The sequence below is a fragment of the Camelus bactrianus genome, chromosome 32 (assembly GCF_048773025.1).
Source record: "Camelus bactrianus isolate YW-2024 breed Bactrian camel chromosome 32, ASM4877302v1, whole genome shotgun sequence".
Classification (NCBI taxonomy): domain Eukaryota; kingdom Metazoa; phylum Chordata; class Mammalia; order Artiodactyla; family Camelidae; genus Camelus; species Camelus bactrianus.
The window spans coordinates 853,389-880,476 of record NC_133570.1 but is presented as its reverse complement, the minus strand read 5'-3'; the positions used below and the strand labels follow the sequence as shown (position 1 = coordinate 880,476).

Below are 27,088 nucleotides of genomic sequence, written 5' to 3'. Positions count from 1 at the left end.
AACGAGCCCATAAATTTCCTTTCCTTGTCTAGAGCCAGTCTGAGCTAGGTTTCTGCCACTGGCACTTGAGCAAAGTTGGGGGATGTGCCTGTGAAGGGTCACCGTATGCAGGCTGCCTCACTGCCCGCAGTCTCGACATGCCAGTATAATGGTCTTCTAAGCAGACGCAGAATCTCCATGCTCAGAAGGGGCCACTGAGGCTCTGAGACAAACAGGAATAGGAGGAGCAAGACCCCAGCTGGCGGAGGACAGTGGGGAGGGGGCTCTGCCTGGAACCCAGTCCTCATCTGGGTAGAAGGGACCCCTGTCTTGGCAGCACCAGCCGTGATTGGGGGGGGGGGGTGAAGTGGTGGGGGAGGGGAGCAGTTGTAGCCCAGTAGGGTGAGGGGTATTTGCATTTCAATCTCAGCCCCGCCCACCACCACTCCCACCTCCACCCGCCACCCCTGTGCCCTGTCCAATATCCTTTGGCTCTGTGGCCTTCCAAGTCCCTCTGGGCCTCACTTTCCTCATCTGAAAAATGGGAATGATAGTTTCTGTCTCAAAAGATGTGAGAAGTGAATGAGATTAAATACAGTAGGCGCTGAGCACGTGCCGGGCACACACTAACCTCCCAAGAGGCGTCATCATTCCCCGTCCCAACTCCACAGTGACCACAGACCCCGGCCCTCGCTGACTCCCAACTGCGCCCAGACCCCACCAGGGTCAGTGCCGCCCCCGCGCCCCGCGCCCTTCTTATTCTCTCGCCCCACCCCCACCCACCCACCCTGGCCCGGCTCCTCCCACTGCCCCACTCCCAGCCCCTCCCTGCTCTCACCCCACCCCCCGACCCCTCCCACGCTCCCACCTCACCCTCCACCCGGCCCCCACCTCTCACTCCCATTTAGCCCCCACCTCCTTTCTATCGCGGTGCTAGGGCTCCACCAAGCGTCCGCCCGGCCCGCTGAGGAAGCCGCTCAGGGTCCCCAGCAGTGACCGCAAATCCCGGCTCGGCCGGGGTCCGCGTGCGCGCGGGCGGGCGGGAGGGGGGTTCGTTCCCTGGGGGACGGCCGGGACCCCCGGACTGTGCGCCGGCCTGCACGCCTCTACCGTCCCGGGGCCGTCTGGGGACACTCGGGAAGCGCCTTTCTTCGAGCCGCCGCAGCCCAGGTCCCCTTGTGGACGCGCGAGGCGGAGCGTGGGTGGGGTCTGAGTATCCTCCCGGGGGCGCGGGACTCGGGCCCTTTAAGGCGGGGGCGGAGCGAGCGCAGGCGGCCGTCGTTAGCATATATTAGCATGCCCCGCCCCGGCGCTGGGAGGCGGTGCGGGGTTCAGTCGGGCCAGGAGCGGGAGCGGGAGCGGGCGCGGGGCGCACGGGCGCGGGGACTGCCACCGCCGCGCCGCCCGCCCTAGGAACGCGATGCGGCGCCGCGCCGCCCGGGGGCCTGGCCCGCCGCCCCCCTGGGCCTGGGTCCCGCCGCTGCCGCTGCTGCTGCTCGCGCTGGCCGCCCGTGGGGGCCGCGCGGCGCCCGCGCCCCGGGCCGAGGACCTCAGCCTGGGAGTGGTGAGTGCGCGGCCGGGATGCGAGGCTTCCGCGGGCCGGGGAGACCCCATCAGGGCGCTTCGGCGCCTGCGGGAACCCGGACGCCCTGGACCCATTTCCTGGGCAGGAAAGCTGAGGCTGGGGTGCAGGCTGTATCTGACGCGCGCGCACCAGAGTCTGGGAAAGAGGCACCGGGTCCCTTCCCGGCTCCGTGCGCTGAGAGCCCGCCGCAGCCGCAGGAGCCCGCGGAGGTTGGGGGTTCACCTGGCCGGAGCCCCGACTCCGGCTTGGAGCAGCCCCAAAAGGGACCCCGAGGCGGACAGGACGGCAGTCGTAGCCGCCCAGAACAGTGCTTCCCGCGTGCGTTCCCAGTGGGAGTGGCGAGGGACGGGAGAGGGTGCGCACCCACAACCGAGGAAAGGCCGGGACTGCGGAGTGTGGGCGCCCCGTAAGCGGTGGTTTCGAGTTTGCTCCGTTGAGGGTGTTGAGGGCAAGGGAGCCAGCCTCCCAGTTCGCATTAGGCATGAATCTTGGCCCTGTTCCGTGACCCCTTCCACTGCCAGGGTGGCCAGCCTTGCCTCCCTTTGACCCTGTCCTGAGCCTGATGGGGTCCCCCTGCCGTTCCCAGGCTCGGATGTAGCTCGACCGCCTTCCCCTGCAAACCCTTCCCTCAGTATCAGCTGTTCACTGGCTAGGAAACCATACTGAGAGGTGGCGGCAGTGGCCTCTTCCCACAACCCCTCCCCTGGGCAGCCCACCAGGCTTGGAGCCTCCTCCTCTGGACCTGGAAGATTTAGATCAGACTTTCTGGGTATTGCCACTCCCAGGACCCCAGGAAGCCAGACGAGGGTGCGAGGGGACCAGTAGATTAAGCAGATTGCTTCTGAGGCTTCCGCCCCTGCAGTTGCCCTCACTTGCTCAGAGGAAGGGATGGGGCCAGGGTGCTCGGCTCCCTGCCCCACACCCAGCCCGCTGCCTTCTCCTAAAGGGGTGCTGGTGGGGCCCCTCTCCCAGGCCGCTGGCATTCGGGAGTTCCGGTGGATTTCAGGCCGGTGCAGGGATTTGGACGGCATGCGCAGCCCCATGGTTGGCAGGACTTGGCCACGGGTTCTGGATGAGAAACAGGCTCGGGCCGCCCCCGCCCAGCTGCCCCAGCCCTCACAGCCATCTGGGCGGGCACAACCACAGCCCCTGCTTCCTGCATGGAGACGCCTGGGGACCCTACTGCCACTTCCTCCCAGCCAGACTGCTCTGAAGTTAGGGTGTCTGTGTCCACCTCCTCCGGGCCCTGGGGTTTCCTGGATCCCCTCCTGAGGTCATTAAGTCTCTAGGTCTGGGCTAAGTGGCCGTAGAGCCAGGCCCCCACCTTCAGCTTTGAGGGGCCCAGGTCGAGGATTAATGGGGCTCAGGTCCGCACAGCCAGGCTGTGGAGTTCCCAGCCCAGCCAAGTTCATTTATCAGACCCTGTGCTGTTCTGAAGTTTCCTGCTGCCCACCCAGAGTAAACGGGTCAGGCACACTCCTCCCAGCTCGGACCTCCATGCCTCCTCCTCTCCCTGCTCCCCTGTGGTCCGCCGGCCCTCAGGAGGGTCACCCGGCCCCACACCCTGTGAAGGCACTGGGCAGGGGACGTGGGTCCCCAGCCTGGAGCCCCCAGAGACAGCCGATCCCTGTTGTCCGGCTCAGTAGGTGAAGAGCAGAGGATGCTGCCCCGGCCCCAAGAGATCCCCCCACCCAGGGAAGGCCAGGACCCCTCCTCCCTTGTGCAGGAGAAGCCTTCCTGCCTCCTGTCCCCAGTTTGCAGGCAGAGGGCGGTCTCTGGTGGCCTTTGGAGGAATGACACCCTGGAGCATCACACCGGAGGTGCGGGAAGGCCGCGAGACCAACAGGGATTTGTGGAGAGGAGGGGGGGACTCCCTTGTGCCCCACTCTGCAGACCGCCTCGGAGGCCCACTGACGCTGGATATTCAGATCCAGGGCTGCCAGTGAGGAGAAGGGCCCCTTTGTAAGTGTGACCTAGCTTCTGCCAGACAGACCCGGGAGGGGCTCGCCCAGCGCAGCCCGCCGGAGCATTAGCGCGTGAACAAAGCACCGGATTGAGGCCCGCTGCGCCTCCCTGATGGTGGGCTTTCCAGCGCGGTGGAGTGGGACAAAAGAACCGCCGTGCTCTCCGGGGGGCTGAGCCTCCAGGCCTGAGCCCGCTTTCGTTCTTTTATTTTTGAGTAGCCAATACCCACAGGAAGATACTCAGGCCGTGCAGAAGCAGACGCAGGGGCCATCAGCGCCCTGATTTCCTGAGGAAACTTGCAGAGGCTGTCTGGGCACAGAAAAGGGCAGGGGACCGCGGACCCTTATTCTTGTGGATGGCAACCTGCTGCCCAGTGTCGTGGGCCGTGCTGTTTTCACTTCGCCGTCTGTGCTGGAAGATGGTCTGTGTTGGAACATCCAGACTTACCTGGCTCTTTCTGTCCACCGTCACCTTTTATTGCAAGGATGCCACATCCATTAGCCAGACCCCGGCACCGACGGACGTGCGGGCTGTTCCTAATACTTGGCCATAGCCAGGAGCTGCCAGGGCCGCCTGGGTACTGTGGCGTGAGTATGTGCGGGACCCAGCCCCAGAGAGCACCTAAGGCGTCGTGTGTTGGCAGATTTGCCGGCCTGTCCTCTAAAGCTTCTCCTCCGGCTTCTGTCCCAGCCTCAACGTCTGTGTGTCCTTGTGCCTCGTACCTCATGTGTTGGCAGATCTTTTGATCTCCAGCACCCAGGCAGTGGCGGTGGTTTGTGGCTGAGGTTGTGTGAGGGTGGCTGGGGATAAGCCGGGTCCTCAGTGGCCCAGGGGGCTGGGCAGAGGCTGGGTGATGGGTGGGGGGTGGGGGCAAGGGGAGCCAGGACCTTGGAGCACCTGTGAGCACGTGTTCTCTCCTGGGGATGGAGAGAGGGTGGCAGGGGTGACAGTCACCCTGGCCTCAGCCAGTGCCTCTAGGTCCCTGCTCCTGAGCGCCAGTGCCCAAGCCTCCAGGCCCTCCGTGCACTCAGGACCCGTGTCAGGCCTGGCCTGGGGCCAGGAATATCCCTCCTGGCTGCAGGCAGAGAAGCCGACCGAGCGCACGGCCTCAGCCAAGACCAGGGGAGCTTGAACTTAGCGTGAAGGTCCTAGGACCCAGCCAGCCCCCTCCCCGCTTCCCCCACCCCAGAGGCATGTTGTCAACAAGCAAGTTCACTTCCAGGACACTCACTGCCTTCAGCGTCTGGAGGACTGAGAAGTCTTTGTGGCGCCTTTGTGTGGGGGCCCGTGCGGCTTGGGCATAACCACGCTGGGCGCCTGTGGGGTGAGCCCCAGGAGTGCGGGCTCTGACTAACAGGCCAGCGGCCAGCCTGGCGGCGTAGGAGGTGTCGTTTCTCCTCCATGTGGAGCCCAGGCCTCTGCTCCCAGCCTGGGCTCCGAGTGCTGGCCTCCATCTCCTCACCTGTGAAATGGGACCATGAGAACAGGGCAGTTGGGATGTCAGCTGAGTGATGCCCCTGAATTGCGCACATCCTGCCGGACATAGGCTGCCTTCACGGTCTGAGGCCGGGGTGTGGGGAGGAGACTGGGAGGATTCAGGGGCCCATCAGAGTGCTCCCTGACTCAGTACCTTCCTCGGGATTTCTCGGGGTGCTTTGAACATACATGGCTTTTGTCTCTTGCTTAACGGTGGCTCTGAGCTTCCGGTGCAGCGCTCCAGGTGCAGGGTCTGTGCCACACGTGAAGGGTGACAGACGCATCTGCCATGTTGTAGCCGACAGCCTGCTCTGTCTCTCCCAGGCCCCTCCCAGCTCTCAGGAGGAATGAGGCAGTGGTCTGAGCAGGATGCCGAGCCCACCGTCCCGCCTTACCTGGCCGCCCACCCACCCTTCCCGTCCTCTCATCCCTCTGTGCTCCAGCCTCACCACCTCCTTTCCCAGGCTCCCTGAACTTCGCAAGTCGGTTCCTGCCACAGGGCCTTTGCACCTGCTGTTCCCACTGCCATGATTTCTCATCTCAGCTCATCACCTGGTCAGGTCCTTCTCATGTTTCAGGTCCCTGGGTGATACCACCTCCCAACACCTTTTTAAGGAGCCCTCCACCCCATCTCACGTTCCTGGTAGCACAGTGGTCATGGGAACAGGCCCGGCAGCCAGCCAGCCTGGGTTCCAAGCCCGGCTCTGCCCATGCTGGCTGTGTGACTGTGGCAAGTGTCCTGACCTCTCTGGGCCTCAGGTTCCTCGTCAGGACCCACCGCGTTACTTATTAGGTGCCTACTGCATGCCAAGTGTGGACTGAGCCCTGCAGACCGCGCGCCCCGTCCTCACGGCCTTGCCCTGAGGGGCAGGTGGGTGACTGGGCAGCCTTCAGTGATGCTGACTGTTGGCATCACTCGTCACAGTCATTAACCCTGACATCACCCACGTCTCGCGGCACCTACTTCCAGGTTCACTTGCTTACCACTGGTCTTCCTTACAAGACCGTCCCCGGCGTGGTGGATAGCAGGGCGGGGTCTCCCTGGATCTTCACTGACCCCTCAGCACACGGCACAGCGAGCCCTGGGTGGGATGTGGGGTGGACAGACGATGCTGGACAGGAAGATGCTGGGCGTGAGGTTACCCCAACCGCCAGCAGCCCCCAGGGGAAGACCCGCCCTGCGGGGGTTCCATAGCTCCTTTTCCTCTGGATCTTTAGAGCCCAGACCCCCAAGAGGGCCAGACACAGCCGGCAGCCAGAGCCGCGCTCTGTGAGGTGGCCATGGGCCCTCTTCCTCATCTACACGGGAGGTGATGGTGAGCCCGGCCTTGTGGGTGCTGAGGAGTGAGCGAGTGAAGGAGCAGGGGCGTGTGCAGTGGGCGCTGTTGGGACTGTTACTTGGGCCCAGGGGCAGGTGCTCTAAAGCCACCCACCCCCCGATGCACTCGGCCGTGCCCCAACAGTGGCCCTGGGCCTGTTTCCTCATCTGTGCGGTGGGACTGATGACACCTGTGTCCAGACCCACCGTGAGGCCAGAGGTGTCCAGTTAGAGCTAGAACGTGAAGGGGGAGGGCCGGCAGTTCAGCCTTCTGTCCCCGCGGTCCTTGCAGAGCTGGCTCCACGCTGGCCCCTCAAGATGCATCAGGGACCATGAATGTGCCCTCCACCCAGTGCCAGCGGGCGGACAGCTGTCCGGGGTCACAGCTGGCTTCACTCCAGTCCTGCTCCCGCTGCCAGCACGTCGAGCTGACCCTTCTGTGCCTCCACTTCCCCACCTGTCAAAGGGGACTGCAGTGCCAGGCCTGGGGCCATGGGGAGGACCGGAGGAGACACGGCGCACAGTCGGCGGCACAGCCTCCCCTCAGCCCACGGGTCCGCCCGTCAGCAGAAGGCTTGCTGAGCGCCCTTGGAGCCTGGACCGGGGCTGCAGCGGCGAAACAAAGCAGGCGCCTGCCCTTGGACGGCTGCCCTGCTGGGGCGGCCCCAGTGCGAGGCGGCTCCGCGGGGCAACGGCCCCTCCCCGAGCTCTGCGCAAGTCACGAGGGAGTTTTACGGTGTGCAGGTTAAACATTGTTAAGCAGCGTGAGCGCTGTAAACAGATGGACATTGTACCAACCAGCGATAAAGGATGCGGAGGAAAGCAAGACCCAGCGGGCGCGGGCCAGGCCTCCGTGGGCAGGGCCAGTGCCCCCACTTCCCGCCAGGGCCTGGGGCAAGGCACCCATCTCTCTGGGCCTCAGTTTCCCATCTGCAGTAATGGCTCAGCTCACGGGGGTCCTTGGAATTATCCATGGTGCGGCAGCCCTGTGGGTTTGGGGCTCCCCTCCCATTCTCACCCCTGTCCGCCTCCCTTCCACCTCCTGGAAGGTTCACCCTTCTCCCACACAGCCTCGTTGCCCCGGAGACACAGTCGCCATGGCGATGGCGGAGGGAGGACGGGTGTGTGCGCACAGGAAGGGGCTGGCCCGGGCGACCCGTGGGCTCTGTAGGTGCTGGGGGCTGGGGCAGGGCTGAGGACACCTGGGGAGCAGGAGTTCTGGGCCCCCACCCCAGGGGCCATCCTGCTGCGTTAACACTTCCACCCCCTCCCACCCTGTTGGCCCCTCTAATGTTCCAAAGTGTATTAACTACCAGGAAAATCATTCCACCCTGGCCACTGGGAGTTTGCATGTCTCCTCTGAAGACTGGCATGCGCTGGCGAGTCGAGGGAGAGACAGGCAGGCAGACGCACGCCTACACCACTCCGTGGCTCGAGGGCTGATGGCTCCTCCCCGGCGGGGATGAGGGCTTCTTGTTGTGGACACTTGTGTTTCCACCAGACTTGGGACAACAGGGTGCCTCAGGGCTGGGCGAAGGTCCCTGTGGGCTCTTCAGGCCCACCTGCCAGCACCCTCCCCAACCCACCAGGGGCAGGTCCTTGTCAGACACCTCCTGAGGGTTTCCCTGATGCATTGGGGCCCCCCACTCCAGCTTGTCCTGGAATCGATGCAGAAGCCCGCCCCGGGAAGGAGCCGGGCTGGGCAGGGGCGTGAGTGGTGGAGACTGGCTTTGTGCCGGGGAGCAGGGCGTCTGCACTGGGGGCAGGTGGGATGTCTGAGACTGAGGACAGACCCCCAAGCCCAAGCCTGAGGGGAGGTGGGCCCTTCCCTCCCCTGTCAGCCCCCCAGATTTGGTCCCATTCTTACGGTCCTGTCTGGCAGGGGCTGCGAGCTACAGTGCTCCCAGGGCCCGGGCAGGAGTGTCTGTCCCCAGGCAGCCCATGCCCTCAGCCCTGCCCTTGTCCTACAAGTTGACACAGAGCCTGGCCACTCAGACCTGCGCTAAAACCCCCAGCTTCTCGATGTGGGCACACATTTCAAAACCACCTCAAGTGCTCTTGAGGCCTGAAGCCCAGAGACGTGTGTGGCCTCCCGGCTGGGCTGCCCAAAAACCAGAGGGAGCAGCTCCTCCGTGAACCCCGTGGAGCTCCGCGAGGGATGGGAGCAAGGGACTGCTCAGGCCAGACACCCAACTGTTACCATAGCCTTCAGGGGACAACCGGGAGGTAGGTGGTTCTCCAGCGGTATCTGAGCCCTGGCCTGCCCAAAGCAACTGGCCTGCGTGGGGACAGGCTCCCGTCTGGGTGAGCCATTACCTGGTTAGAGGGATGGGGACCAGCATCCCCCAGCTTCATCTATGGTCTGAGGAAATCCCTGAGGACTTCCCAGAGGAAGCAGCCATGGTGCTGGGAGGCAGCAGCCACGGTGGTGGGAGGCAGGCCTGCTATAACTACAAGGCTCTGGGCCTGTGATCTTAACAAAGAGTTGTGAAATGTGTGCGTGTGTGTGTGTGTTCTGACTTTCGGAAAGAAAACTGCAGAATTAGAACTTTCAGATGCCTGTAAAACTTGAAAGAAAAAAGCATAGCCACAAATACACATTTTAACACGAATGCTCTTGGGCATCTCCAGTGCCCGGACAGTGAATAGCCATGGGACATGCTCTGTAAGTCCTGTTGATGGCTGCCATGTTTGTAGTGACATGAAGGGGGCCTCCCAAAAAGAAGGGCCCTCAGGATGGCAGAGCCCAGAGGAAAGGGCATCTCCAGCCAGTGTCCCCCTTCTTCTGAGCAGTGTGTCACCTGCCCCCTGGGAGGAGCTGCCCCTCTGATCAGCAGTGTCCACTGGGAGCTTCCCCGGTTGCTGGTCACTGAGTAGTCATGTCCAGCTGCCAGTCCTGCCCAACAGCCTTTCAGGGGTCCCTAGACCCGAGGGGGTCTCCAAATTCTGCATATTCTGGTGGGCCTCCTGTCAGAACATGGGGAGGAGGTAAAGGAACAGAGAGAACCCCAGGAAGGACTCAGGGTTTCCTGGAAAGGGAGGAAGCTAGCTGAGTCTCTGTGGGCATATGCAAATTATATGCAAATCACCAAGCCCCCTCCTGATCAGTTGAGGCCCCTGGGAATTCCTGGGTTGGGAATTTACAGGCAGGGGCTGCAAACTCGAAAGCTTCTGGGGGCCCTGCAGGTAGCATAAATGAATCAAGAGGATTTTATAAATGTCCACAAAAACAAAAAAAGGCCTGCGTGTTGGTACATTTCTTGAAGCCTGGCCTGGGAGGGGGCGTGGCTCAGAATGTCCTGAAAACCCTGCCTTCCAGCCTCCTGTGGGTCCTCCCCAGGCTGGCTGGTGAGCCCACCCCTGGCACCATGTCCATGTGGCTGAGTGCTTTTCATGGGGTTGTCACACAGCCTGAGAAGTGGCCGTGAGCGCCATCTGGCGCCCCGCCGGGGTCCCCACGGATGGCATTGGTGCCTCCCCGTCCCCGGGGCCCCACATAGCTGGTGAAGGTGACTGGGGCTTGGGAATAGGGCTCTCTGTGCCCAAGGTTGCCCTCCACTCCTGCTTCCTGTTTGGCTCAGGGGATCCCCGCGGGAGCACTTTTCAGCAGAGCTATCCCCTGACAGTGCCACATGCGCTTTATAGAGAGAGCACCTGTGCCGGGGCTGGTGGGAGCACTTCCACATTGTCACCCACATGTGTCCTCACAGCCTCTCGACATCCACAGGTGAGGCAACAGCCCAGAGGGGCGAGGGGCTTACCTCAGCTGCAGCAAGGAGGTGGCTAGGTGGGACTTGGACCCAGGCAGCCTGGCTCCAGACTCCAGACTACGTGAACATGCAGCTCATGACCAGATGCCGTTGCCCTACTCAGCGTGGGTTTCAGACCTCGGGTCGTCAACTGCTGCCTCACAGGCCAGCTCAGGACCTGAATTTGGCACTCCAAATGTTTAATAAATAACCTTACTAAAATTTCACTTTCTTAAGTGTCCCCTGGGCACTCTGCTGCCTCAGGAGGAGTGAGGCGGGCAGGCTGCCATGAGCAGTTGTACAGGTTGTGCACTGCTCAAGCTCACCCCACCTGAAGGGCATTAGGTTTATGAAGACATTTCAGCAACCAACTGTAAAGTAACTGAAGGGAGGGGCAAGAGATGCCCTGTGGGCCAAGGGGCTGGGGCGGGGGTGGTGCTGATCGGGGATGGGAGAGACCTGCCCCTCACAGGGATGGGCCCTGGGCAGGGGGCTCTTCTGTGGGGCCCAGTCCCCACCTCCACCCTCACTCTGCTCTCTGCCCGCAGGAGTGGCTGAGCAAGTTCGGCTACCTGCCCCCAGCGGACCCCACGACGGGGCAGCTGCAGACACAGGAGGAGCTGTCCAAGGCCATTGCCGCCATGCAGCGGTTTGGAGGCCTGGAGGCCACTGGCGTCCTGGGTCAGTCCTTGGGGTGCAGTGGGAGACGGGTGCTGCGCCTGGGTCCTCCTGACCCTGCCTCCAGCCTGCCGTGGTGGGTGGGGTTAGGGCCAGGATGGAGGATTCCTGCCACGTGGGGACCCCTGCGTCGTCCCTTCCCCATCCCGCAGTGTGGGCACAGTGGTAGGTGAGTGTGTGCCAGCGCCCAGACCCCATCTCCACACTCACAGCCAGGTCTCAGTGCCATGGCCACAGGCCAGCTGTGGGGTGGGGGAGGTCTGGCCACCCACGCCCCAGGTGACTCTTGCCCTTGTGGGAGTGCCAGCCCTGTGCTGTCAAAACCCCAGCTTTCCAAGAGAAACCAGAAATCTGGGGTGTTTCTGTGAGCACCCCACTTTATTTTTGTAAAGACCCTCTGCAAGGCTGGCTGATTGAGACCCATCTGTTCCCAGGCCTCCCAGGAGTAGACACGTGTCACACACAGAGCTGGTCAGGTGTGTGTCCCGTGAGACACAGGAAGCATTGGCTACACGGGCCCAAGCTGGGGTCGTGTCCCTCTGGCTGCTCAGGGCCATCAGTTAGTCGATGCTCTGAATGACCCCACCCTGGTCCGTGGACATCCCCCCACAGTGTGGCCTGAGGCAGCTGGAGGCCCGGGCCTCGCCCCCCGACCCCTAGACCTGGTGCGTGGAGTCCCAGGTGAGCTGGGCCTGGCTCCTGACCCCCACCCGCCTTGCAGATGAGGCCACCCTGGCACTGATGAAAACCCCGCGCTGTTCCCTCCCTGACCTCCCAGCGGCGGCCCCGGCTCGAAGGAGGCGCCAGGCTCCAGCCCCGACCAAGTGGAACAAAAGAAACCTGTCGTGGAGGTGGGTGGGTGGGCTCCCCCAGACAGGTCCTTCCCAGGGGCCTGAACTTTGGGGTGAGGAGGGGAAGCTGAAATAAACACCCACAGACGAGGGTTTAAGAGACGGGAATTGGTCTGCTCAGCTCTGGAGACCAGAAGTCTGAGATCCGTGGTCGCAGGGCTGGTCCCCTAGAGGCTCAAAGGGAGAGTCTGGCCCTGGCCTCTGCCCAGATGCTGCCGGCAACCCTGGGCCCTGTGGCTCCAGTCCCCGTTCCCGTCTTCACGTGACCTTCTCCTTTCATGTCTGTGTCCTCTTCTGTCTCTTATAAGGACACTCACTCTGTTTAGGGGCCACCCTAACCCAGGACACCTCATCTCCACCCTCGCCTTAATTGTATCTGCAAACATACTTACAAATAAGGTCCCCAGTGCCCGGGGTGTTCCAGAAGCATAGCTTAGCCCGGGGCGGGGGCACTGGACCCATCCCCGTGACCCACCCCCATCTCTGGCCCTGCCTGCCCCTGCCCCAGGGTCCGCACATTCCCGCGGGACTCGCCCCTGGGCCGCGACACGGTGCGGGCGCTCATGCACTACGCGCTCAAAGTCTGGAGCGACATCACGCCCCTGAACTTCCACGAGGTGGCGGGCAGTGCCGCCGACATCCAGATCGACTTCTCCAAGGCCGACCACAACGACCGTTACCCCTTCGATGGCCCGGGCGGCACGGTGGCCCATGCCTTCTTCCCGGGGGACCACCACACCGCAGGGGACACCCACTTCGACGATGACGAGGCCTGGACGTTCCGCTCCTCAGGTGCGTCCTGCTGAGCGGGGGCGGTGCCAGGGACCCTGTGTAGCCCTGGGCCCCCCACAGACCCCACGAGGCTGTCGGGAGCCCCCCAGGATGAGGAAGCCGCCGTAACCTCCCTCCGGTCCAGGTGCCCTGGCCCAGAGCCCTGGGCCTCTGTCTAGCTCAGGAGGTCAGCTCTGCCATTTAGTTTAGGCTGACGTCCCCAGCTGTCTCTGCCTGGCTGGGCTCGTGGGCCTGGGACAGCAGGGCGACCTGACTCCATGGGGCGGGCCTGTCCTCATCCCGGCCTCTGCTTCCAAGAGGGAGCAGAAGCGTGCAAGGTCTCTGTAGGCCTGGGCGCGTCATCACCTCTGCTAAGTCCCACTGGCCAAGGAAGTCGCAGGCCCCCAGGTTCAGGTGGGGGGGTGGTCAGAGCCACGTGGCATTGGGCAGGGGAGACAGGAGCCCTCGTGGAGCTGGTCTGCATGGCAGCCCGGGGAGCCCAGCCCAGGTGGAGAGACCAGGTCTCTCGGCCAGGATGGGAGACCAGGTCCCTCCTACAGGGCCTGGGGGATCTGTTCAACACTGTGAGGTTCAGGGCTCCCTGTGACGTGGGGTCCCGATGGACTGGAAGGCCTGAGATATTACCATGTGGCCTGTACAGAAAAGTTTACCAAGTTTACCGTGAGCAGCAGCTGTAGTTGGCAGGGGCGCCAAGAGACCCCAGGACCAGAGAAGCCCCTGGAGGCCCCATAGGGCCTCATGGGAACCAGACAAGCCCTGAGTGACTACAGAACCTGCTGGTCCAGAACCAGGGTCTCCTGTGTGACCCACACAGCACACCACCACACCCCACCCCACAGGTCCCCGCCCCAGCCAGGGCTGGAGGTCATTCCCATGGCTCACTGGCGCCTGTGTCCCCAGATACCCACGGTGTGGACCTGTTCGCGGTGGCTGTCCATGAGTTCGGCCACGCTATCGGGCTGGGCCACGTGGCGGCCACGCGCTCCATCATGCAGCCATACTACCAGGGCCCGGTGGGCGACCCGCTGCGCTACGGGCTCCCCTATGCGGACAGGGTGCGCATCTGGCAGCTGTACGGTGAGTCACCCCCCCCCCAAAGCCAGGTACAGGTCGCTCGGGGCGGGGCAGTGGTGCTGGGGACCCCCGGAGCACAGAACCCCACGTTCAGCACCGCGCGCTCAGCATCTCGAACCCACCTGGCGACACCCTGCTCCGTAGCACGGGTGGACTGAGTTAGTGGGTGAGTTCTGTCACCAGGGGTCCCTGGGAGCTGGGGCCCCGCTGGCCTTTACCCGGATCTCTCAGAGCCGTGGACGAGATCCCACATTCAGCCCCCAAGTCGTTTCTGGTTGTGACAGCCGGCGTTGGTGGCCCGGTGCCCAGCACTTACAAGTATTAAGTCGTCCAGTCCTTACCACCTGTGAAGTGGGTCCTACAGCCCCCAGACCTCACCACCCTCCGACATCTGTGGGCTTTTCTTATTGTAGTAAAATTGCCTTTTTAACCATTCGAAAGCGAATGATTCCATGACATTTGGCACACTCATAGCGCTGTGCAACCACCACCTCCAGAACTGTTTCATCACCGCCTCCCCGCCATCCATCAGCAGTCACTCCCCACCTCCCGCCCCTGGTAAACACTCATCTCCTGACTCTTTGGATCTCCTATTCCAGACGTCTTGTGTAAATGGAATCATACAATGGGTGGCCTTTTGTGTCGGCCTCTTCCAGTTAGCGTGTGTTTTCAAGGGCCATCCCTGTCACGGTTGGATGCGTCAGTAATTCGTTCCTTTTTACGGCTGGATCATTGTATTTATCCATTCTTCCGCTGATGGACATTTGGGTTGTTTCCACCTTTGGGCCATTCTCAATAATGCCATGATGCACAGTCACGTGCAAGTTTCTGTTTGAACACCTGTTTTCTGTTCTCTTGGGTCTGTACCCAGCAGCCGAGCTGGGGGGCTGTGTAAACACTTCTTTGAGTCATTGAGGCACCTGTGTCTTCTACTCACCCCCCCCCAGCCCGGTGCCCGCCCATCCAGTAGCCTCGGGGCCACCCTGGGGGGTCCAGGAGGGGTGGTGGGACTTGCCAGCTTTGATTCAGCCTCTTTGTCTCCACAGGTGTGCGGGAGTCCGTGTCCCCCACGGCACAGCCGGGCACCCCAGAGCCTGAGGAGCCCCACCTCCTGCCGGAGCCCCCCGACAATCAGTCCAGCGTCTTGTAAGCTGTGGGCCCCTTGTCTCCACACCAGCACCACCCCAGCAGTGGCCCAGAGCCCTGAGCTCCGGGCTCTTCTGGGCCAGCTGAGTGCTGAGTGACACTGGCTTTTCTTCTGTCCTTCAGACAGCACAGGGGATGCTTGCTCACCGCAGCCCAGAACCAGATTTCAAATGCATGATTCCTCTCCCTTTGTCCTAGCCATCTACTGCTGTGTAACAAACACCCCAGTCTCGTGGCATCAACCACGGTGGAATTAGGTGCCCGCGTTCTGTGCGTCAGAGGTTTGGACAGCACAGTGCGGGGCTGGTCTCCACTCTGCAGCGTCGGGGACAGTAGCTGGAATCGTCCAGGGGCATCTTGACTCAGATCCAGTGCCTGGGCTGGGCTGACACGGGTGCTCCGCCAGGGCACCCATCTGTGGCCTGGGCTCAAGGCTGGATGCCGAGACTGAGGGTCCCAAGGGAGCATCCGTCCGCAGGGCTGGCATTGCGGGACACCAGGTGGAAGCTGCCCCCCGCCTTTTAAGGCCCTGCCTCAGCAGTTTCTTCAGTGAGCCCTTTGGTTAAGCAGTCGGAGCCCGCCCGCTCTCAGGGGGCCGGACATTGAGCCCCCAACCAACACAACAAGTGTCACAGAACCCGGGGAGGGGCGTCCCTGTCCACCCCCACCTCTGCACTCAGCCTGGCACGCCTCCTTGCTACGTTCACATCACACAAAAGCCTAAACACAGACAGAAATCTATGGCTTCTGTGACTTGCTGTGGTTTGGTTTGGGGTTTGGTTTTCCGAAAGTGGAATGGCTTCACACTTCCCTCACTTAGCTGTACGTGGTGAATTTCCACCGAGGGCGACAGATGTCGCCCCGGCTTCTGTTTATTGCGTTTATTTATTGAGTAAGTAAGTAGTACGCGTCAGTGGGACGCGGTGCCTGCGGTGAGAAGTTAGTCCCCACCCCGACCTCCCAGCCCCGCCCCGGGCAATGTGCGTCTTCCCAGAGAGGCTCCGCGCGCGCGCGTGTGTGTGAGGACGCTGCGCGTGTGTGAACGCGGCGGGGCCGTCGAGCGCGGCTGTGCGCCCGGGTTCTCGCCGGGTCGGCGGCGGCCTCCGCGTCTATGTGAAGACGCCTGGTTCTCTGAGCTGTGCCGGTACCGCGGTGCGCTGGCGCCCTGCCCCGGGCTTAGCATTTAAGTTGTTCCTGATCCTTCGCCGTCACAAGGGGTGTGCGCGCCGTGCAGCGCTGCCGGGGCCAGCGCCCAGCGGGCTCCTCGGGGCCTCGCGGGGTCCCCCCCCCCCCCCCGCCGGCAGCGTTGAGCTCCCTGCCGCTCGCTGGCTCGGTGTTCCGTCTTCGCCGGCCTGAACGGCGAGAATGGGGCCCACTTCCTCACGCCTCTCCCTTGACTAAACTGCTGTGTTCGCCGAGCCTGCAGGCAGTGACGTGAGGACCCTTTGGGGACGCTGGTCCCCTGGGCGGCTCGGGAGTGGGGCTGCCTCCCAGCCCAGCCCCCTCTCTCTGCACCCAGGCCCAGGAAGGACGTGCCCCACCGGTGCAGCGCCCACTTCGACGCGGTGGCCCAGATCCGCGGCGAGGCCTTCTTCTTCAAAGGTAACCGCCCCCCCGCCGCCCCCACCGCTGGACCCCGTGGCCGGTGGACTGACGGGCGGGCGGGCCCCAGCCCCACCCCTTGAAGCTCCACCCCCTCTGTCTCCCTAGGCAAGTACTTCTGGCGGCTGACCCGGGACCGCCACCTGGTGTCGCTGCAGCCGGCCCAGATGCACCGCTTCTGGCGGGGCCTGCCGCTGCACCTGGACAGCGTGGATGCCGTGTATGAGCGCACCAGTGACCACAAGATCGTCTTCTTCAAAGGTGGGCAGGCCCCCACCCGGGTGCCTGCCGGGCATCGCTGGCGGGGAGCCGCAGCCTGCAGCCCTCAGGACCCCCAAAGCTTGTGTCTGCACGGGAGGCCAGTCCTGTGGTTGGCTCTGTGGGTCTAGAGCACAGAGCAGAGAGTAGCCGGTTCATCTGTGCGCCCAACCGGTTCGTACCGACTGAGCACCTGCCCCGTGCCCCGCGCTGCGGGAGGCTCGCAGCCCGCAGAACACTTTAAGTGCTTACTGACCCTTCCAATATCTCCCTTGGATTCCGGCCAAGGATTTGTAAACGTGTTGCTTCTTTGTTTTCTAAACGGGGTTGATGGTTGCTAAGCCCTGGTGAGGGTGGGCGTAGACATGGCAACCCCTCCCAGAGCGTAATGTCACACTCCCACCCTTCCGTGGCAGAGCAACCAAGGATGTTTCCAGAACACCAAGTCAAGGATATACCCAACAAGCCCTTGATCACACCATGTTTGGAAAGTTTTGCATTCAGATTGGAAGTTCTTGGTGATTTCTAACCGCTCTGTCCTTGTCTGCCTGACGAGGGTGCACACGCGCGCGCACGTGCGGTCAGGCCTCCACCCATGCCCTTCCTGCTTTGCGCGTGAGCTTGCTCAGCAGTGGTCAAGGCAGCGCGGAGCGAAGTGGCTTCTCGCGGGCTAGGCTCACCCCGGGTCTGTGAAGGGGCCGCCTTATCAGAAGCCGCGTCCTGGGCTGCTGTCCGGTGCAGGGCCCTGAGCCAGGCACGGAGCAGGTGCTCAGGGGTTACTCCTGCAGGCTGCCGGCGATGGCATCCGGGCGTCTACCTGGGGGAGGAGCAAGGGCTGGGGCCCCGCCCGGCGGGCTGGGCGAGCCCCAGCCCACGGCTCTTTCTCTCGCCCCCAGGAGACAGATACTGGGTGTTTAAGGACAATAACGTAGAGGAAGGATACCCGCGGCCCATCTCGGACTTTGGCCTCCCGCCGGGCGGCGTCGATGCCGCCTTCTCCTGGGCCCACAATGACAAGACTTATTTCTTTAAGGACCAGCTGCACTGGCGCTACGATGAGCACACGCGTCGCATGGACCCCGGCCACCCCGCCCGGAGCCCCCCGTGGAGGGGCGTGCCCAGCACTCTCGACGACGCCATGCGCTGGTCCGACGGTGAGCCCGGTGGCCAGAGGGAAGGGCGAGCCCCGGGCGGCCTCAGAATCCCCGCCTGTGGAGTGGGGGTCGCGAGAGGGTCGTTGTGGGGTGCAGGGGCAGATGTGCGCGCCTGTTCGGCCCGTCTGCCGCGGACCCTCGGGGGCCCCACCCTGCGTCGGGGCCCCGCCCCCTTTCGCTCTTGTTTACCTCCCCCCGCATCTCTTCCTCGACGCGAGTCCCTCCTCCAGCCTCTGCCTCCCGCTGCCACACACACACACGCACACACGCACGCACGCACGCACACCAGGGCCTTTGCACCTGCCCTGCGTCCTCCCAGAACACTTTCCCCACGCACCCACGCCGCCCCTCCCTCCGTGCTTCAGCCCCGCATGGCAGGAGTGAGAACACACCCTCCCACGGGGAGGGTCTACCCCTACAGGAAGCTTCCTTTGTTCTGCTTTCAAAGGGTGTCCTCAGTACCTGGAACAGCCCGCCACAGAGTAGGCCCTCCGTAAACCTCCAACATGGAAAGAAGCAGTCCATCTCAGCCATCCCCCTGCCTCCAGGCTGCTCCTTGAGCTTTCCCCGGCCTGGGAGGCTCTAGGGCCCACCGATGGGCTTCCCGGGCTGAGACAAAGACTTTTGACTCTCGCATTAGACATTCTCCACCCTCCCTGCTGGCCCCACAGTTCTTGGCTGCCCTGTCCTCCTGCTGTCTGGCCTGAATCCCACATGCTGCAGGGGCCCAGAGCTCAACAGTCTTTTCTCTTCTCCCCCAGGTGCCGCCTACTTCTTCCGCGGCAAGGAGTACTGGAAGGTGCTGGACAGCGAGCTGGAGGTGGCGCCCGGGTACCCGCAGTCCACGGCCCGGGACTGGCTGGTGTGCAGAGACCTGCCGGCCGACCCCTCCGAGGGCGGGGACGGAGAGGCCGGGGCCCACGCCCCGCCGGGACAGCACGACCAGAGCCGCTCAGGGGACGGCTACGAGGTCTGCTCCTGCACCTCCCTCGCTGGCCCTCCCCCGCGGGCCTCGGGCCCGCTGCTGGCCACACTGCTCCCGCCGCTGAGCGTGCTGTGGACGGCGGCCCGGGCCCCAGCGCTATGACAGCCGCGCCGGCCTGCGAGAGGACAGATGGGACCACAGCCGGGGCCACAAAGTGCAAGGACTAGCGCCGGCCGCTCTGGCGCCAGAGGCAAGCGTCCCTGCAGGACCTCGCCTCGTATATGGGGACCGGCCGCCGCCAGCCCCGGGCACAGTCCGCCGGGCCCAGCCTCCCTGCCGGGCAGAGACCAGCAGAGGGCGCTGCTCGCCGGGCGCCGGCCGCGGACACCACAGGAGCGCCGAGCTCTCCCCTCCCCTCGGCCCGGAGACGGCGCCAAGGCCGGGGTCGGGGGCCGGGGCCGCCTTTCCAGCGGGCGAGTGGCTGCCTCTCACGGAACTTCCTCGAGGATCCGGGGGTGGGCCGAGCCGGGGACGTGACTTCAGGCCACCAGGTCTGCGGACTCTGGAAAGTACAGCTCCGAGGGCACCTCTTCCCCACCCCGTGTCCACATTATCGCCCCTGGTGCTTCCGCCCACCCCTGGGGCTTCGTCTCCAGTCCCCTGACTTGATCAGGGCAGCCCCGAACGCACAGGCGAGCCCCGCAAGCTGGGGCCACAGCAGTCTTCCCTTGTGACGCATTTCAGACAAACATGACCTCTCCCTGCTTCTTCATGGTTCAGGCGTGGCTCCCTGACCCACCTCAGGAGGGGCGAGGGTCGCATCCTCTGCGGCCAGGAGGGGCTCTGAGGCCCCTGACCCCAGACCACCTGCCCTTCGGGTGATGGGGGACTTCCAGGAAGGCCTACAGCGGTCACCAACACCTCCCTGTCCATGCCTCCTTGACTTCTCCTTGACCACAGGGTCCTTACACCCATTTGGCAGATGGGCAAGCTGAGGCTCAGCTCAGGGAAAGAAGTCTCCTGCCCTCAGGCAGGGGTCGGGCCGCGTCAGTCTCAGAACCCAAGGTTCTGGCACATTCACACAACCCTCCCTGATGGACAGAGTGCCTACCTGCACGGGCAGGTACTGCGCTCAGCACAGGACGTGCAGAACGAGACAAGTTCTCAGGTGAGGCACCTGGGACACTGCCACCCAACAGGAAGTGCAGGGAGGTGGCTCGGCTGGCCAGTCCGGGGACAGCTGCCCGTCCCGTTGCTCCTTCTGCTCCTGGCTTTGAATCCAGGATGGCAGCCGCCGCTCTCCCACCCAGAGAGGCAGAGAGTGGGGGCTGTACCCCCTTCACTCAGGAGAGGTGGCCTTTCCCGGAAGCCCTGGCTGCCTGGCCACACTCAGTGGCAGCGAGCGATTTATCAGTGCTCTTCCTGGGGGCACGTGGACTTTGGGGGTGGGACATTCCTTATATATCACTGTAGCAGCCATAGATGTCCGTGGTGGGTAGGGCCACCTAGATCGAGAACCTCTGGTCTAGAGGAATCACCATCCCCTGCCTGGGGCTGCGGAAGGGCCTTCAAACGCCTGCAGCAAAACGGGGTTCATTAGGAAGAGGATAGTAGGTGGGGGTGACCAACAGGCTGGAAGGCGGTGCAAAGAGGGCCTGCAGGGGCCACATCACAGTAGAGGTTCTCCAGCGGGTACCCCACCAGCGGCATCAGCATCGCCTGAACCTGGTGGAAATGCAGGTTCCTGGGTCCGCCCCGACCTGGTCATCAGTAGGCTAAGGTTGGGGCCGGCCATCTGTGGTATCTCCCTCCTCCTCCCCTGTAAGTGTGATGCACAGGAGGGTTTGTGAACCGCTGCTTTCCAGAGGGCTCCAGAAAGGCCACTCTGAGCAGGGAATGAGTAGAAACAGGAGGAGGAGATGATTTTGCAGCCATCAGAGAGACCAGGGAGGGGAGCAGCCGGTGCACCGTCCTGGTGTGCAATGGGCCCACTCGAGCAGAGGACCCTGCATCCTTTGGCCGAAGAGTTTCAAGGAGGAGGAGGTTGGGGGGAGCCCAGGAGGGCAGGGCCAGCCCACATGGGGGCCTGCAGGCTGCTGTAAGGCAATGGGATATACTCCTGCATAATGGGAAGTTATCACCCCCAGCTCTGGAGTAGGGCAGAAATGTGCCCATTTCTCTGGTGCAAGCAGCACAGACTCCCACAGCTCCATGCCTCCACCCCTACCTGACGCCCAGGTAGCAAGGCAGGCCCAGAACCCGGCCAGGCTCAGGGCCCATCTTCCCTGGATGTGGATGCCACGGCCAGTCAGGCAGTCTCCAGGCCAGGCTCTGTGCTCACTGAGCCAAGCCAGGCCACATCCCACGTCCGTCTGTCCACCATCTGGTCCCTGGGCCTGGGAAAGGCCTCTGCCCATCAGACCGGACCAGATGGACCAAAGGTCCCTCCTCGGGGAACAGGCTGCCTCCGCTCCTCAAGGATGCCCCGCGTGGTCCCACCTAATTCTCCAGGGACCTGCAGGGGGGAGCCTGTCCTAGGCCCTCATGTAGCTGGGGAAAGGGCCCAGCTCGGGCCCCCAGGCACACAGCCTGTGGACCCGGTCTGCAAGAACCCAGGCTCTGTCATAGTGGGTGACGGTCTCACTACTGTGTGACAGCCTCACACTGTCTTATAAAACTCTCCCACCAATTTGATCTCCTTTGAAGTAAATAGACACAGAAGTGGTGAACCTCTGTTCATTCAGTCGTAAGAGACAAATTGCAGGAAAAACTAAAGCAGCAGGAGGTGCTCCCACCAGGGGCTGCAGACCAGGGACCCAGGCACTGGGAAGCCTGCAGAAATGCTTGCTTTGATCTCATCTTTTTATAAACATAGGTTTTTTAAATTTTGAAATCATCTTATATTTACAGAGGAGATGCAGGGAGATGGGCAGACCTTTTTTTTTTTTAACCTAAATTATTTGGGAGCACACTGATGACCCGGCACCTTTCTGTGTATTTCCTGCAAACCAGGCCTTTCCTTCACATCTCTTTAAAATCAGGAAATACGACGACATCAGAGTCCACTCGGGGCCCAGCAGCATCCCCTGCTGACAGGACCCACCCCAGCACCTTGGTCCTTCCTTGGCCTCCCCGACTTGGCACCCGTGAAGGCCACAGGCCGGCTGTCCTGTCGACGGTCCCTCAATGCCAGCGGCCTCAGGTGTCCTCACAGTTCCATTCCGGACCTGCATCTTCAGCAGGGATGTCCCAGAATATTATGCTCACCAGAAGTTTTCAGTGTTATGTGAGTCACCGTGTAAACACCTGGAGTTCCAGGTGCCACCTGACCGCAGCACGGCTCGGCCTTGCGCGCAAACGCTCACATCCCTGTGTGCGTGGGTGTCAAGTTTACAAAACACATCGACACAGGTGGCCTCTGGGGCCAGAATGCCCCCGCTCCAGCTCCCGTTTTACAGGTGGGGAAGCCGAGGCGCTGGTCTTAGCGCCAGCTGGCGTGACGAACGCCACAGTGTGGGCTGAAATAGCACACATTTGTTCCTTAGGGCCCTGGAAGCTGGAAGTCCACGGCCAAGGTGACGGCAGATTTGGTTCCAGTGAGAGCCTGCTTCCTGCTGGCAGACAGCCGCCTTCTGGCTGTGTGTTCACAAGGCAGCGAGAGCCAGTCCAGTCCCTTCTTCTCACAAGGCCACTAATTCCATCATGAGGGTCCCACCTTCATGGCCTCCTCTTCTCACCTCCCGGAGGTCCCACTGCCAAGTACCGCCACCCTGGGGCCTTGGGCCTCAAGGTAAAACTTTGTGGGGGCACATTCACAGTCCATAATACGTGGGGAGAGAGGACCCCTGGGACAGGACTGAGTCCAGACCCAGCCTCCAGCCACACCTTCCGCCTCCTGCCCCCTCTCCTGGGAGTGAGTGGGGGGGGTGCTCAGGGGGCTCTGGGTGACTCGCCCCGAAGAACACTCAGGACTAGACGGTCACTGCCCTGTTCTGCACATCACAAAGACAAGCTCATTTTAATCCTCCCCACAGTACAGGGAGGGAAGGTGTTTACTTCCGTTTTCCGGATGAGGAAACTGAGGCTCGGAGGCAGACAGTGAGTTTGAAAGATCAGGCACTTGGTGGGTGGGGGGCTGGAAGCAAACCCCAGCTGGCCCCGCTCTGAGGGTCCTGGGGAGGCTCCCCTGTGCCGAGGGCGGGCTGATTAGGGGACAGCAGGGTGGGTGCTCCACGTTAGAAGCCCAGAGAGGGTGAGCGGCTCTTCCTCCAGGGTTCTGGGGCTGAGGCAGGGCCAGGCCGGCATCCTTCAGCTCCCAGGCTTCCCTAGTGGCTCTGTGCCCATGGGCCCCCCACCCGTGCTGGGCATTGGGCACCTGCTGGCTCTGTAGTCGGTCCCTGCCCCTCTCTGAGTCGGTAAAGGGTGACAGGACGCCGGTGTGTCCAAGGGAAACCAAAGTAGATGGGCCCCAGCACGACCGCCTGCTCCCCGCCACCTGCCCCCCAACAAGCTGGTGCTCACCCGGGGCCATCGAGGACTCGCAGCCAGGTGTGGCCAGGGCTGCGTCCTCCTCACCCACAAGGCTGTCACTGGAGCCCCGCCTGGCCTGGGCTTCCTCACTCTGGGGCCAGTGCCAAGAGTGAGAGTCCCAGGAGACCAGGCAGAAGCCACGGGTCACTTGTGTGGGTCTCAAGCCCGCCTGCCCCAGGGGAAGGGGACAGACCACACCTTGTAATGGTGACGCGTGTCAGTTCACATTCTAAGAAACCATATGAGATTCAAGGACTTGTTTGCCCATCTTGGAAGACCCGACAGGCTACACAGCTCCAACCTCACATGGGAAAAACCAAAGGCCCGAGCACCCTGCACCCGCTCCTCCCTGGACAGGCAGCTGCCACCCCCATCGCTCAGGCGGAGACCTCATCGTGCATCTCTGCCCTCTTGCTCAGCTCAGGCCATCCTGTTGGCTCTGCCTTCAAGACACAACCAGAACGTGCCACTTCTGACCCCCGTCCAAGCCACGTCCACTTCACCTTCTAACTGGTCCCCTATATCCGCATGGCCCCCTCCCATCTGTTCTCCGCATGGCAGCTGCAGGATCCTGGGGAAAACTTCATCAGACCAGAAACCCTCCCATGGATCCCTTGACCTAGGGGGGGTGGGGGGGTGGGGTAAAAACCCAGTCCTCACTGTGGCCTAGAACCAGCCCCACTGCCCTGCCCCCCCCACCTCTCCTGCCTGCTTCCCTCCAGCCACTCCCCAGACCACGGCTCCTGCCTCAGGGCCTTTGCACATGCAGGTCCCCAGGCCTGTCTCCGGTGCCACCTCACAGCAACGCCTCTCTGACCACCCGCCTGAAATCACAAACAGCGCTCCCTCCCCACAAACACAGCCAAACCCCCCCTTCCCTCTGTTACTTTTCTCCACGGCCCTTACTGCCATCCGACTTACAATATAGTCAGTTTATGTGTTCAACTTGTATTTTTCCAGCTGTCTTTCCTCTCCACTAGACTATCAAGATTTGGCCTATTTTGTTCAATGCTATGGTCCTGGCTTACTGAATGTTTGTTGAGTGAATAAATGACTGACAGGCGTGCTCAGGTAGACTCAGGCCCCCCGCTGGCATCTGGTCCAGGCCTTATTTCCCCTGTACCATCTCAGGAGCAGCTCCTCTTCCTCCTGGCCCAGGAAGCAGCCCTGGGGAGAGCGGATGTTCAATTTGGATGAAAACCAGGGCTGTCACCGACAGACCTGGACAACTGGCCCCCACGTTGTACGCCAGACCAGGGGTGCTGGTCTGCAGGATAAGACCCCCTGGGACTTACACAAGCTCCCTGCCCGGGTCCTCCCTCCGGTGGTGACTCCATCCTGGTGTCGAGGGTGTTTGGATCTCTCTCCACCCCAGTGATGGTTGCAGAGGGGAGAAGCGAGCCCTTTGCGGCCAGCTAGGGGGAGAACCGAGGACGGGGCAGCAGTGGCCACCGACATGGTGGGTAGACCCCGGAGCAGCGCCAGGGGAGCCGCGGAGCCGCGGAGCGAGACAGGCAGGCTCCGCGAACAGAGGCCGCCCGGCGGCCCACTTGGTTACGAGGTCTCCTGGCTGTTTGTTTAGTGATAACACAGGCGACATAAACCGGTGAGACCTCAACAATATGGCTGCTTTCTGCCGAGCAGAGTCCGTGTCACAGAGACCTAGTGACACAGAAAGTACTGGCTGTGCCCGCAGAGGACGCTGGCAGGCCCCGGGACAGGTGACGCCACGGCGTTTGCCCTCAAACCCATTTCACAGTGGCACCCGGCGCCGCCAGGTGACTGTAGGAAGGGTGTTCTGTGCGGCGGGGCCCAGGTGGAGGCTGCCCGTGCGGGAGGCGAGCGAACAGCCGAGAAAACGGGTGGTAACCGCGAGCTGCGGCGAGCCAGGGCGCCAGTTCCGGAAAGAGCGGAGCCCCGGGGGTCGAGGCGGGGCAGCCGGGGCTGAGAGCCGCGGGGCCGCCCAGGGCGTCTTCGGAGGGGGCGCTCCCCGGCCGGCCCCCTCGCGGTCATGGCCAGGGTTGCATCGCCGCAGCAAGGCCCCGGGAAGTCCAGCGTGGGCCCTGACGCATCCTCTGCCCTGCGCGGCCTGGCTCTGCCCTCCCTGCCCGACCCCCCCCCCCCCGCCACCCAGCCTGCAGCTGCCCCCCTCCCAGGTTCCCCTGAGGAGCGCCCGGGGTTACCGCTGTGTGGCGCCAAGCAAGTGCGGGTCTCTGAGCCTTCCTTTCCCACCTCGCAGGCGGCCCTGGGGTCTGAGAAGCCAGGTGTGCGCTCAAAGTGGGCGTGGGCTCCCCAGGCAGGCCCCCGTTCACATCTGCTCCGATCCCTAGCAGTGTGATGCGGACAGATTACTCTGTTGCTTCAACTGTGAACTGGGGACGCACGCGCCTGCCTGGCGGGCTGGGCTAACGGAGCACCCACGCCCGGAGGAGAGGCCCGGGCCAGGGGCCCAGGGCGAGCCCGGGGTCTGAGTCCTCGATGAACCCTCTTCCACCAGAAGCCAGGTTGTGTCTTCAGTTGATGGAGGACGAAAATACAGCCCACAGCATTTTGTTCCTGCTCGTGGCACGTGAATTAACGGGGGTCTTTCCACCAGCGGCCTTCAGACTGGACGGAAGACAGAAGTGTTTCTAAGCTCGACAGCCCGGGGTGTCGCAAAGCCCCAGGGGGGGAAAACGCGGGGCAGCGCTCTGTGCGTCAGGAGTGTCGCTAACGATGCTGGGGCTTGGGGACCCCAGGCTGCTGGAGGACTGCCTTTTCCTGGGGTCTCTGGGGCTGCACGATGCCAGCAGACGGTCATGAGCTCTCATTCCAGAGGCGAAAGTGAGTGCCACTGTCAACGAAAGGAGAGATTTTCAGTGGCGAAGGCAGTGACCAGGATCCAGATGGCTGTGGGGCATTTTAGATCAGGTGGCCCCAGAGGACCTCTTGGAGGAGGTGACATTTGAGTGAGACCAGCATAATGGGAAGGAGCCAGCCTCAGGGAGGCCTGGGGGGAGCGTTCGGGGAGCGGTGGTGGGTGGGGGAACAGCCGGTGCAAAGGCCTTAGGCTGGGGCCAGCTTGAGAGGTGGGGGAAAAACCGAAAGGTCAAAGACCAGGGTAGCTGGCCCCGGTCCCCCGGCTCTAATTGGTGGACTTGAACCCTGGGCCCAGGTGCCTCCTACTGCACCTGCTTACCACGTTATTGGCGGCAGGACAAAGAGGAGGAGAGGGGGCAGCTCTGGGCAAGGGCAGGTGGGCTGTTGCCCACCTTTTGGCGACTGTGAACGGCGCTTCTGTGCAGGCGGCTGTGGGAGTGTTTGCTGAACCCTGGTTTTGGCTCACCGGGGCGGATAGCAGGAGCAGCAGCACTGGCTTTACCGAGGGGCCCACGTGGACTTCCAGGAGCACCCTGGGGGTTTGGGGGATATGTTGACTCACCCAGCCTGATTGGACCAAGCTCCTCACCCTCCCACGTGCTCCTCTGCCCAACCAACCCCGCACTTGTGCCTGGGGAGGTGGGGGCTGAACAGGTCTGACCTCCGGACTGGAGCCCAGGAGTTCCAACTCACCAGCTGCTCAACAGCACAAATGCATGTAATGCCTTTGCCCGGGGCATGTGCAAATTCCCTGCAATCTCCATCTTCCTACAGAAGTTCTGTCCTGTCCCTGAAGGCATCTGGGTTGGAGACCCCAGGCCTTCCAGGGAAAGGGAGGGGTTCCCACAAAGGCCCACTGGCTGGGGCCTGGAGGGTGAGTCCAGGTATCCCCAGGTCTGGGCTCTGCAGCGCGGCTGGACTGGACCGACTCCTCGCAGACACCTGCAGGGACTTTGGGGTGATTACCCCTACCAAAGACGCATGTTAGGCAAATTGATCTGGAGACGGAACCAAGGTTTATCACATCACCGAAGGGGAATAGCCAGAGATAAAAGAGTGCCTCTCGAGAGGGTTTGGAGAATGTGGCTTAGGTATTTGGAAAGCAGAGTACCGATGACTGGCGGGCTTTTGTTTGTTTTGTTTTGTT

The 27,088-nt window shown here is 62.7% G+C and overlaps 1 protein-coding gene and 1 long non-coding RNA gene across 3 annotated transcripts; one reads left to right on the top strand and one right to left on the bottom strand.

Moving 5' to 3' along the window:
• The first annotated feature begins 1,363 nt into the window (after positions 1–1,363).
• On the top strand, positions 1,364–19,327 carry MMP17 (matrix metallopeptidase 17). 2 transcript variants are annotated; one of them, XM_074356065.1, is made up of 10 exons: positions 1,364–1,543; positions 10,621–10,753; positions 11,472–11,601; positions 12,110–12,393; positions 13,294–13,470; positions 14,514–14,613; positions 16,133–16,215; positions 16,324–16,476; positions 17,370–17,627; positions 18,389–19,327. In XM_074356065.1, the coding sequence occupies exons 1-10, from the start codon at positions 1,400–1,402 to the stop codon at positions 18,712–18,714; spliced, it is 1,788 nt and encodes a 595-aa protein (XP_074212166.1). In that variant the 5' UTR covers positions 1,364–1,399; the 3' UTR covers positions 18,715–19,327. The 2 variants fall into 2 exon arrangements, with proteins under 2 accessions (XP_074212166.1, XP_010946662.3); XM_010948360.3 differs by lacking the exon at positions 1,364–1,543 and adding an exon at positions 1,627–4,116.
• A 1,947-nt stretch (positions 19,328–21,274) lies between these two features.
• LOC141575772 (uncharacterized) lies at positions 21,275–26,714 on the bottom strand. The gene is made up of 2 exons (XR_012503578.1): positions 26,334–26,714; positions 21,275–25,915 (listed from the first exon to the last, which is right to left on the bottom strand). It is a non-coding gene; the product is annotated as an uncharacterized LOC141575772 (long non-coding RNA).
• Between the last annotated feature and the right edge of the window lie 374 nt (positions 26,715–27,088).